The following is a 12,682-nucleotide window of genomic DNA, read 5'->3' as shown; positions in this document are numbered from 1 at the left end:
CAGGCGTGAGCCACTGCGCCGGACCATTTGTTTTTGAGACAGAGCTTTGCTCTTGTTGTCTAGGCTGGAGTGCAGTGGTGCAATCTTAGCTCACTGCAACCTCTGTCTCACCGTTTCAAGCCATTGTCCTGCCTCAGCCTCCCAAGTAGCTGGGACTACAGGCGTGCACCACCATGCCTGGCTAATTTTTCTGTATTTTTAGTAGAGATAGGGTTCACCATGTTGGCCAGGCTGGTCTCGAACTCCTGACTTCAGGTAATGACCCGCCTCAGCCTCCCAAAGTGGGATTACAGGCATGAGCCACCATGCCTGGCCATGTGTTTGGTTTTTTGGAGACAGGGTCTCGCTCTGTTGTCCAGCCTGGAGTGCAGTGGCACAGTCACGACTCACTACAACCTCCATCTCCCAGGCTCAAGCAGTCCTCCCACCTCAGTCTTCCTAGTAACTACCCAGCTTTTTCATGTCGTTAAGGTGGGAGCTTCTCTTGTAGCTTTGTGTATTCTAAACAGAAGCAGAACTGTAAATCTGTGTTTTTTAAGAAAAGTTTTGGCTCTGAAGTCCTTGATTTATTAAATCTTATGGGGAGGCTTAATTTAAATTGGTAAAAACATAGAGTCAGCTGGAGCCTCCGTCTTCCCATGGCTTCCCCCAATACTTGCCTTCTTCTTAGAATACTGAAGAGGTTCTGTAGAGGCCAATTTGAAAATCACTGGCCTAAGTCATTCCTGTTGTATTTTCTGATTGTAAAATATATAAACTTTATCTCCTTGACTAGTTGTTTGACCCAGGCTTGCTCATCCCCTGCTTTGTCTTTAATACAGGTACTTATGGAAACTCTGGGTGCTCTGGGAGCCCAGTGCCGATGGGCTGCCTGCAACATCTATTCCACTCTCAATGAAGTGGCTGCTGCTCTAGCCGAAAGTGGTAAGAGCTTGTTCTCTGTGCCTTTGGCTAAAGTAAGTCTCCAAAAAGTTCTGTTGTTTCAGCATAAATCTTTAAAGAAGGTTGACAATAAAAGAACTATCTTGGAAGAAATAGATCTCAATTCTTGATGAATTTGCTTTTTCTGGCCTTCGCTTGTCAAATATGATCTAGTTAACTTTGCCGTTTTACAGTTGACAAATATCTACCTATGTCTAATATTCCTTTGTTAGGTAATGCTTTGTTTTGACTCACTAATTTACTAATAGCAGAGCACTAGTGAACACTACTCATTGAGGTAACATGGATTACAGGAGAAAATGCTTCAGCCTTAGTTTTGTGACCCTATTGGTTTTCCAGCAAGTAATTTGCCCTGACTTAATGTTTGGTGTTTCTGCTTCAGGAGTAAAGAGGACTTGACCTGGCAGATTAATATTTGATCACAGCATCCACTAGTAGTTGATGGACAAAAGAAATAGAGAAATTTGGACTTTGCCAGCCTCTTGCCTTTACTCTTTGGCAGTACAGCTCAGCGTTTCATTTGTTCTTTCATTTTAATTTATTTATTTATAAGATTTTATGGCTGTATATATGATAGAAAAATATTTAATATTTTATTAATACAAATAGTAAATACCCCAGTGAATTGTATATTGCATTCATTTCTTTTCCTTTTTTTTTTTTAAGTAGAGACAGGGTCTTGCTCTGTCATCCAGGCTGGAGTGCAGTAGTGCAATAGTGTTTCCCTGCATCCTTCAATTCCTGGGAACAGGTGATCCTCCCACCTCAGTCTTCTGAGTAGCTGGGACTTCAGGCACATGCCACCATGCCCAGCTAACTTAAAAAAATTTTTTGAAGACACAGGGTCTTGCTCTGTTGCTCAGGCTAGTCTCAAACAGCCAGCCTCAAGTGATCCTCCCGCCTCATCCTCCCAAAGTGCGGGATTACAGGTGTGAGCCACCATGCCCAGCCCATTTTTTTTAATTTCTTAATTTAATTTAATTTCTATTTTTTATTTTTATTATTTTATTATTTTTATTTTATTTATTTATTTTTTTGAGACAGAGTCTCACTCCGTCGCACAGGCTGGAGTGCAATGGTGTGATCTCAGCTCACTGCAACCTCCGCCCCCCGGATTCAAGCAACTCCCCTGCCTCAGCCTCCTGAGTAGCTGGGATTACAGGTGCCCTCCACTACACCTGGCTAATTTTTGTATTTTTAGTAGAGACGGGGTTTCACCATGTTAGCCAGCCTGGTCTCGAACTCTGACCTCAGGTGACCTGCCTGCCTTGGCCTCCCAAAGTGCTGGGATTACAGGCGTGAGCCACCGTGCCCAGCAACCCCATTTCTTTTTTTTAAATAAATGCTTACTGACCTACTCTAAGAGCTGTAAGGGCAAATGAGGCAATGTCTTTACCCTCAGAATCTTATATTTTGGTGAGGAGATAATACACATACATAAATAATGATGATACAAGGACATATATGATAAATGCCATGACAGATTATAAATCTATATTCACTACACAAACAAGAGGCTTAGAAAAGTTCAGATTCCCACTTTGGGAGGCCGAGACAGGTGGATCACCTGAGGTCAGGAGTTCAAGAGCAGTGTGGCCAACATGGTGAAACCCCGTCTCTACTAAAAGTACAAAAATTAGCCAGGGGTAGTGGAGGGCACCTGTAATCCCAGCTACTCAGGAGACTGAGGCAGGAGAATCGCTTGAACCCAGGAGGCAGAGGTTGCAGTGAGCCGAGATTGCACCACTGCACTCTAGCCTGGGGGACAGAGCCAGACTCCATCTCAAAAAAAAAAAAAAAAAAAAAGGAAGAGGCCGGGCGCAGTGGCTCGCACCTGTAATCCCAGCACTTTGGGAGCCTGAGGCGAGCGGATCATGAGGTCAGGAGTTCAAGACCAGCCTGGCCAATATGGTGAAACCCCATCTCTACTAAAAATACAAAAATTGGCATGGTGCCACGCACCTGTAGTCCCGGCGACTCAAGAGGCCAAGGCAGGAGAATCGGCTGAACCCAGGAGGTGGAGGTTGCAGTGAGCCGAGATGGTGCCATTGCACTCCAGTCTGGGTGTCAGAGCGAGACTCCGTCTCAAAAAAAAAAAAAAAAGGCTGGGCGCGGTGGCTCAAGCCTGTAATCCCAGCACTTTGGGAGGCCGAGACGGGCGGATCACGAGGTCGGGAGATCGAGACCATCCTGGCTAACACGGTGAAACCCCGTCTCTACTAAAAAAAATACAAAAAACTAGCCGGGCGAGGTGGCGGGCGCCTGTAGTCCCAGCTACTCGGGAGGCTGAGGCAGGAGAATGGTGTAAACCCGGGAGGCGGAGCTTGCAGTGAACTGAGATCCAGCCACTGCACTCCAGCCTGGGCGACAGAGCGAGACTCCGTCTCAAAAAAAAAAAAAGAAAAGTTCAGATTCCTTGAGCGCTCATTTCCAGCTGGGTTAATCAGGCTTCGTTAGGAACATGACACTTAACTGGGCTATGAATTATAGTAACGTTTTAGCCAGTGGAGAAACATGTAAGGGTTTTTTTTTTCTTAATAATAGGGTGGGATGATTAAAGTATAGAAGCAAAATAAGTTAAAGTGTAATTGGGAAATGGTGAGAATGCCAGTTTGAGTGGATCAAGAAGTAACTGTTTCTGGTTTTTCTTTTCCCTCTAGTCACCTTTTTTTTTTTTTTTTTTTTTTGAGACAGAGTCTCGCCCTGTCCACCAGGCTGGAGTGCAGTGGCAACGATCTTGGCTCACTGCAACCTCCGCCTCCCAGGTTCAAGCGATTCTTCTGCCTCAGCCTCCCCAGTAGCTGAGACTACAGGTGTGCACCACCATGCCCAGCTAATTTTTGTATTTTTAGTAGAGACAGGTTTCATCATGTTGGCCAGGTTGGCCTTGAACTTCTGATCTCAGGTGATCCACCCACCTCAGCCTCCCAAAGTGCTGGAATTACAGGAGTGAGCCACTGCGCCTGGTCCCCTCTCGTTACATTTTAAACAACTGTCATACTTTTGTCCATTCTACTTGTCCTCATTGGGCTGATAAGAGCAGAATGGCCATCAAAGACAAAGGAATGGATAGAGGGCTGAAGGCAATGCCAATCAGTGAAGAATGTCAATCCAAGGATTATAGCAGAATGGGAGAGTTGGAAATTAGGAAAAACCAGACTCTTCTCACTAAAGTTTGGCGGTCGGCCTCTTTTGGTCTTCAGTGGTTTCTCTTTGTTCCTTTTTTTCTCAGGATTTCCTGTTTTTGCCTGGAAGGGAGAGTCAGAAGATGACTTTTGGTGGTGCATTGATAGATGTGTGAATGTGGAGGGCTGGCAGCCAAACATGGTGGGTCAGATTTCTGCTAACACAATTCTGTAGGGGTCAGGAGTGGGGATGGGAGGAGGTTATGGCCTGGGAGAGGGTTTCCCAACAAGAAGAAAGGAAAATGGCTTCATTTCTATATGACGTACCTGGATTTCCAGCAGAACTAGATTCTTATGCTACGGGTACCCCAAGAGTATTGAAGCTCTTATAACCTCAAAGTGCCTTAATTATTGGTTCTAATGTTGGAAGCATTTATATTCATTAGAAACATTAAAGGGCTGCCCAGGATTCACACATGGCTGGTTAAAAAGCAAGAGTAATGAGTTTCCATCCCCTGCTACTGCCTACTCCCCCCGCTTACAACAACCAAAAACCCCAAACACACCACCCCAGAGCTCTCGAGATGCTTAGCCTTCTCTCTGGAATCCATATACTTGTCATGTGAGTCAGGACTAGAAAAAAAAAATAAAAATAATAGAGTTCATATAATGAATTTATAGTAAACCTGAAGACCTTCCAAGTTCAAGTTTCTTCTCTTTATATTCATTCCCCACATTTAAAAAGACAGCAAGGTAAAGTTTTGGGGTTGTAATTTTTGCTTCATTTTTATTTTTGTGTTATTCTTTAGATCAAGTCTTGAAGCCTGATAGCACATTAGATTTGCAAAGAGGCAAAAAGCTACACAAAGGGCTGGGTGTGGTGGCCTGTAATGCCAGCACTTTGGGAGCCCAAGGCAGGTAGATTCCTTCAGCCCAGGAGTTCGAGACCAGCTTGGGCAACATAGGGAGACACTGTCTCTACAAAAAAATACAAAAATTAGCAGGATGTGTTGGCATGCACCTGTAGTAGTAGTCCCAGCTACTTAGGAGGCTGAGGTGGAAGGATCACTTGAGCCCAGGAGGTGGAGGCTGCAGTGAGCCGAGATAACACCACTGCAATCCAGCCTGGGTGAGAGAATGAAACCGTGCCCCCACCCCAGCCCCCTCCCCAAAAAGCTACACAAAATATGAGGTGCTCCTATTTTGCAAATAATTTTGCCCCCTCCCCTTGGGGGAGGGGGCAGAAATTAGGGAACGTATTGACAAAAGAATCCCTGAAGCTCTAGTCCAACCATTGCTTGCTGCTGAAGGCTGCAGAGCAGGCCTCACTTGGTGCATGGCAGAGAAGTAGCTTCTTTCTGAATTCTGTGATCCAGGTCACACTGCACCAGGCTTGTTTGAGGAAGCTGGGTTAGAGCCTTCATATCCTAAAGGGGTGGGGGAGCAGAGTTGACAGTGGCTGTAAGATGAGTCAGCTCATTCCAACAGTTTTAATAGTGACACGAGGGAGTGTGACTGACAGATGCTAAAGCAGATAGGCCAGGGAGTTTCTCCTGGGAATAAAACATTGATTTTTAAAGTCAGGAACCCAGGGACGACATTAGGATTTTACCTGGAGAACATTACAAACTGTAGAACCAGCACAAACTGCTAGGAAGGTTAATAAAGAGAGTAAGACAAGGACAAAAACAGTTGTCACCCCAGAAAACAGGACCCATACCTCTTTGGATTCTGTCAAGATTTAGTACTTTTCCTTACTTCCCAACCTCGGGAAGATTTCCTGATGACAAGAATTTCCTGCAGTAGATTTACATGGTGAGACTTATGGGCAGAGTTCATTAAGTAAATCTTAGAGACAGCAACTACCTGTCTGTATCATATCTTCCTTAAAAGGGAAAAGTGGATGAGAATAGTGAGACTTACAACACAGAGTTTCCAGTTGTTCAGTCTCTCTTGTTTCTTATCTTTTCTGTGGAAGGGAAAACTTCATGAGGGATTCCATACATGGAGAATGGGAGAGAGAAACTCAGAAGAGCCTTTTGATTTCTTGGGGCATCTGTTCTGGGGGTTTCTACTTGTAGTATGGAGCAGGTACAAAAGCTTTGATGAGAGTCCTAACTTGAATTCTGGTTCTCAAGCAATGTTTGAGTGAGGGAGAGAAAATAGGTCAACAGCAAGAGCAAAAGCGAAAAAGAGATCAGGTGGTAGACATGAGGTTGGGGATTTTGTGTACTCTGGGGTCCAGAATGGCAGTTTTGGCACTTACAGCAGTGTTGATAATTGATGGGACTGCAAGATGGGTGCATGTCAGCAGACGGCAACCCAGTTCTGTGGGACTTTCCAGGAGGATGGGTAGAACAATTTGCAGAATCCTGCTAAATACTTCTGACAGCCTAGCGAAGGACTGAAGTATCACAGCCTCATGCCTAATAGTGTTCTAAGCTGGTTTTTCTTTATCTTTATAATTCAAAAGCTTTTCTCTGCTGATGAAAGCTCCAGTGGGCACAGCACTGTGTTTATCTTTAATCCCAACCTGAAATAGTGATAGATGAGCTGTTCAGAGGCATGCTTGCACACCTACATGCTGCACGGTTCCCTGGTTATTTTTAATTTGGTTTGTACAGAGTGTGAGGTTGTGCTAGGCAAAACCCTACAGTGCTGCCTGATATTTTGGGTGGGAGAGTGCCTATACTTTGGGAGAAGAGAAGGTTAATGGAATACAGTTTTATAAGCCGTTGTTCCGAGAGGGAGACTTAATTATATGACCATTTATTGATTGATTTTTCTTTTTTTCTTAAGAGGCTGTGTAAACTGAGGCCTTTTATTTAAACTAAGTCTTGACTGAATATATTTAAAATCCATTTAGGCTTTCTGAATACCTATAGTAGATTCAAGATCTACTATATTGTGGCCTAGATAACCACAATTTATCAATCCATAAGAAAATCCTCAGTTAGTTGCTGTATATTTTGATGCAGTAGATATATCATAGGGAGGGTTGTTTGGCTATGTGAATTACAATTGGCCTTTATCCTCTCATTGTCTTTTACTTCAATATAATGACTGTTTGGCAGATTATTTCATTTACTCTGGCTTTAAGTTACTTTGCATAACCATGTGGGAAATTTTAAATATCTGTAAATTGCTAATTAGATTGAGATGCAAGACCCAGAGAAGCACTGAAGCCTTGAGGCTTCAGCAAAGTGAATGATGTTATTGATGCTTACTATTGCAGATCTTGGATGATGGAGGGGATCTTACCCACTGGATTTATAAAAAGTATCCCAACATGTTTAAGAAAATCAAGGGCATAGTAGAGGAGAGTGTTACTGGAGTTCATAGGTAAGATTTGACATGGGCATACCTGGTTTTATGCAGTCTAGACATAAAATCTTATAAACACATACCTATAAAACACGTGTTAAAAATTGGAGCCTGCTATGAGGTAACAACATTTCAGCTTGCTGTGAGGTGAACAGATCTCACCTTACTTTGAGGTGACCAGATCTCTCTTGTTTTTTTTTTTTTTTTAATTAACAACACAAATAATGAACCTAAAATAGTGAGAAGGGGGCAGGTGGGAGAACAAGTGAAGTCCTCATGTTTTCTAGTGATTGTAAACAATTACTTCTTGTCCTTTTTGGACACATTTATTCATTCATTCAACAAATATTTATTGAACTTCTACAATGAACGAGGAACTGCTCTAGGTGCTAGGCATCTAGCAGTAGACAAAACAGACAAAAAAACTCTGCTATCTTAGAGCTTACATTCTTACATGGAAAGCAAGGACATAGGGTTCTGCTTCTCAAATGAGCAATAATTCTCTGAGTAAAACTGGAATTATTTCAGTTCAATTTCTGTGATCATTTCTATGATTTATTTCACCCATAAAGAACTAAAAGTGTGAAAAAAAGTTTTCGGGAAGTAAATTCTGAACCAGCCACCGTCACTGCTTCAATACATTATCATCTTTTTGAATGTACAAAACTGAGGTCAGGAGTTCAAGACTAGCCTGGCCAACATGGTGAAACCCCATCTCTACTAAATACAAAAATTAGCCAAGTGTGGTGGCGCGCACCTGTAGTCCCAGCTACTCAGGAGGCTGAGGCACAAAAATCGCTTGAACCTGGGAGGCAGAGGTTGCAGTGAGCTGAGATCACGCTACTGCACTCTAGCCAGGGTGACAGAGTGAGGCTCTGTCTCAAAAAAACCAAAAAACAAATTGTAAGTGTATTTGAAAGTTAAAATTGTTGCAGTAGATTAGTGGGATTAAGCATGGTTTTTAAAGTAGTACTTAAAGTTACTCCTTTTATAATTAAAAAAGATGAGTGAAATTAATACACGGTTTAAGCTGGGCATAGTGGCTCATGCCTGTAATCCCAGCACTTTGGGAGGCCAAGATGGGAGGATCACTTGAGTCCAGGAGTTTGAGACCAGCCTGGGCAGCATAGTGAGATCCTGTCTCTATTAAAAAAAAAAAAAAATGCTGGAAGGCTGGGTGCAGTGGCTCACCCCTGTAATCCCAGCACTTTGGGAGGCCGAGGCAGGCGGATCACCTGAGGTCGGAAGTTTGAGACCAGCCTGACCAACATGGAGAAACCCCATCGCTACTAAAAATACAAAATTAGCTGGGCATGGTGGCACATGCCTGTAATCCCAGCTACTCAGGAGGCTGAGGCAAGAGAATCACTTGAACCCAGGAGGCGGAGGTTGCAGTAAGCCAAGATCACACCATTGCTCTCCAGCAGGGACAGCAAGAGTGAAACTCCATCTCAAAACAAACAAAACACAAACAGCCAGGTGTAGTCTCATGCACTTGTAGTTCCGGCAGGCATTGAGACCAGTGCAGGTTTAGTGAACATTGTACCCAGTAGGTAATTTTTCAACCTTCAACCCGCTCCCACTCACCCACTTTTTATAGTCTCCAGTGAAGGCCTTAAAATTTAGAGATGGGTCAAGGATTTTCCCCACATGACTTTTGAATACAATCTTTATTGTGAAGCTATATATGCAGGCTCTGGAAAGATACTCTTTGTTTCTCAGTGGCCACCTAATAGGATGAAACTAGTCATGTCTCAACGCTCTCATGCCTACCCAATCATCGTGTTTCTGGGGCCTGCTATGAAAGCAATGGTAGACTGTAACGTCCCAATGTTTTTTGTTCTTGGCTTCCCTCATCCTCAGGCTGTACCAACTGTCCAAAGCTGGGAAGCTGTGTGTTCCAGCCATGAATGTCAATGACTCAGTCACCAAACAGAAATTTGACAACCTCTACTGTTGCCGTGAATCAATTCTTGATGGGTATTGTTTATTATCTTTGAGATGAACTTGTGTTGTCAAGTTGAGATTCTAAGTTTTTTGGCTTTGGTTATTTCTGGAAAGGATTCATATAGCACCTCTGGATAATGTCTCCATTAAGCCAGAGCTTTGTCACCTCGTAAATTAAAATTACATTATTTTTATTTTCTCCTTTGTATCTTTTCTATTTCTAAATATTATATTTTCAAAACATTATCTAATAAATGTATATTGCTTTTATGTTTAAAAGTTACTGTGTCATCTACATCTTCTTCCTTTCTGCACCACTTGCAAGAAAGGGGGGAAAAAAAGGAAAAAACCCTTACATATAGGATTGGTTGGATGGCAGGGAGTGAGAAAATATGTATTTTATTCAACCTTTCTCTCTGGTCATTAGTTTCTCTAGGATGGAAACCAGACTTTCAGTGTTACAGCTCTTTTAGAATTTGTCTAGCAGGTTTTCTGGTCTTTACCAGAAAACCCCTTTAAAAAAAAAAAAAGAAACCAGACTTTCTTTCAAAATGAAAAACAAACCAACCAAAAAACCCCATGAAAACAAAGAGATTCAATCTAACCTCAAGGCAGAAACAAGAGAAGATTTTTCTGATTTAATGTGTTTTTTTTCCCCCTAGACTTAAAAGGACAACAGACATGATGTTTGGTGGAAAGCAAGTGGTAGTCTGTGGCTATGGAGAGGTGAAGTTTAACCTTTCATTTATTAGGTGTTTTAAATGGATTTTGTTGAAATATTCTGGAATTTTTTATTTGTACGGACATATGACTACTCTCGTTACCACTTTAGATGAGAAAAAGAACTTCAGAGGCCCTCTGGTTAAAGTCTTTCTTTTTCCCTTTGCATTGCCGCCATTTTTCCTTAAGCTGATTTTCTGACTTGCTCCAGTACCACTGTTTGTGATGTTCTTTTTAGCTTGTGTTTTGATTATGAATCATGAGGGTGGGTGTTCTTGTGCACGTGAATGCGATAAGCAGGAGCCAGGGGTTTGTTTATGAGCTGTATTCAATTATTTGTTCTTCTTGTTTTCCCCAAGTATGAATGTATTCAGTGAAATTCCTCTCGGGGGTGGAAAGAGGGGGTGCACTTTCCCAGAAGCTTTGAGAAAAGGTTTTCTTGGTGACTTTCCTTAATATGTGTGCTCTCTCCCCTCTTCAGGTGGGGAAAGGATGCTGTGCTGCCCTGAAAGCCATGGGCTCCATTGTGTATGTAACTGAAATTGACCCCATCTGTGCCCTGCAAGCCTGGTAAGCCTCTACACTACCATCTCACTTGCAATCTTGGAGCTGTCTCCAAAGAATGGCCTGGTTGATGCCACACTTTATTTTAGAGGAGTCCAGATCCTCAGAGAGGCTGCCACTAACTCTAAGCATCTGCCTTTCAAAAAGGTCAAGGAGCTCTGCTTGGAGAGAGCAGAGACTATCAGAAAAGTGAAAATTTAGAAATCCTGTGGAGATAGTAACAGGGATTCTGTCAGCCAGAGAACAAGTAGCCCCTTACTTTCTCCATGTGTAATACTTGCCATTCAAATAATGATCAGAAAAGAAATTGGCAGGCATCAGATGCCTTCTGATGTGTTACACTGAAAATAGCCCTTCTGTGGTATTCCTCCCAAAAATATATAACCTGAATCTAATTGTGAGGAAACATTAGACCAATCCCAATTAAGGGTAAAATCTACTAACTCTGAGTGAAGGGTATATGAGAATTATTGACACTAGTATTATAATTCTTAAGTTTGAAATGATTCTAAAATTAAAACTTAAAAAGAAGAATAGTTCTTTTCTTATAAAATGTGGGTAATCATACCTACCTCATAGGATTGTGAGAGTTCAGTAAAATAATAATTAACATAGGCTGGGTGTGATGGGTTCATGCCGGTAATTCCAGCACTTTGGGAGGCTGAGGCAGGAGGATTGCCTGCGTCCAGGAGTTCGAGACCAGCCTTGGCAACATAGGGAGACCCCATCTCTACAAATCATTTTTTAAAATTAGCTGGGTGTGGTGGTGCATGCCTGTGGTCCTAGCTACTTGGGAGGCTGAAGTAGGAGGATCACCTAAGCCTGGGAGTTGGAGGCTGCAGTGAGTTGTGATTATGCCACTACACTCCAGCCTGGGTGACCCAGCAAGACTCTTGTCTCAAAATAATAATTATCATTCTATATTATACATTATATAACAAATACATAATTATATAAGGCACAGAGCTGCTGCCACATAATATATGCTCACTAAATGATAGCTGTTATTAAAATTGTCTCTTGCCATCCTCAGCAGGGTGGGAAATACCACTGTTCTTAAAAACTATTGCAGAGTCCAAGTGTCTGTGGCCTAGGGGAACCATCATCCTTTTAGTACACTAAGGGTTTATTATAGGAACCTGAACATGTTTTAATACAAATTGTGATACTGTTCAAATTATCCTATAGACATGAATTGATCACTTACTATGCATTAGATACTGTGCTACGTGCTGAGAATGAATAAGATGAATGTATAAATGAGATAAGGTCCGGCTGTTAGAAGCACACAGACAAATAACCATTGTGCAGTGAAGTAAGTGCTGTCATGGAGTTAAACGGCACATGCTTCTGTAGGAGCATAAAGGAGAAATTGCTTACTAAGGAGCAAGGGAGCAGGGTAGAAAGAGATGTCAACAGAACAGAGTCTTGACATTTGTTTAGGTGTTTTCTTAGTGTGGAAGTATATTCCAGGTGCAGGGAACATGTGTGTTGTCTCCAAGGAAGGAGATAGCATGGCAGATTTAGGAAGCTGGAAATTTTTTTTTTTTTTTTTTTGAGATGGAGTCTCGCTCTGTCACCCAGGCTGGAGTGCAGTGGCGCAATCTCGGCTCACTGCAAGCTCCGCCTCCCGAGTTCATGCCATTCTCCTGCCTCAGCCTCCCGAGTAGCTGGGACTACAGGCGCCACCACCTCGCCCGGCTAGTTTTTTGTATTTTTTAGTAGAGACAGGGTTTCACCGTGTTAGCCAGGATGGTCTCGGTCTCCTGACCTCGTGATCCGCCGGTCTCGGCCTCCCACAGTGCTGGGATTACAGGCTTGAGCCACCGCGCCCAGCCAGCTGGAAATATTTTAATGTGGTTGGCAGATGGGATACATTTGGGGGAGTGGTCCTATCTAAGGTAGGAGTCATGGGAGTCATATGTCAATATAATCACATATTACTGCAAGTATTTGGGTCTTATTCTAATCCTGCCTTATCCTTAAGAACAGGTAGTCTCTAGGCCGGGCGCGGTGGCTCAAGCCTGTAATCCCAGCACTTTGGGAGGCCGAGACGGGCG

At 42.8% G+C, this 12,682-nt stretch overlaps 1 protein-coding gene and 1 non-coding gene across 4 annotated transcripts in view; both read left to right on the top strand.

The window, feature by feature from the left end:
* Positions 1 to 12,682, top strand: part of AHCYL2 (adenosylhomocysteinase like 2) — a 213,628-nt gene that overhangs the window by 179,206 nt on the left and 21,740 nt on the right. For all 3 annotated transcript variants that reach the window (XM_010378763.2, XM_010378762.2, XM_010378764.2), the window contains exons 5-10: positions 822 to 924; positions 4,175 to 4,269; positions 7,303 to 7,409; positions 9,255 to 9,371; positions 10,001 to 10,064; positions 10,540 to 10,628. In XM_010378763.2, the coding sequence (XP_010377065.1) occupies positions 822 to 924; positions 4,175 to 4,269; positions 7,303 to 7,409; positions 9,255 to 9,371; positions 10,001 to 10,064; positions 10,540 to 10,628 (575 nt within the window). The remainder of the gene's footprint in view (positions 1 to 821; positions 925 to 4,174; positions 4,270 to 7,302; positions 7,410 to 9,254; positions 9,372 to 10,000; positions 10,065 to 10,539; positions 10,629 to 12,682) is intronic.
* On the top strand, positions 9,792 to 9,853 carry LOC115898449. The gene has a single exon (XR_004058182.1). It is a non-coding gene; the product is annotated as a U7 small nuclear RNA (small nuclear RNA).

Source organism: Rhinopithecus roxellana, chromosome 6 (assembly GCF_007565055.1).
Source record: "Rhinopithecus roxellana isolate Shanxi Qingling chromosome 6, ASM756505v1, whole genome shotgun sequence".
Lineage (NCBI taxonomy): Eukaryota > Metazoa > Chordata > Mammalia > Primates > Cercopithecidae > Rhinopithecus > Rhinopithecus roxellana.
Note: the sequence above shows the minus strand (reverse complement) of the source record. Positions and strands in the feature narration are given on the sequence as shown.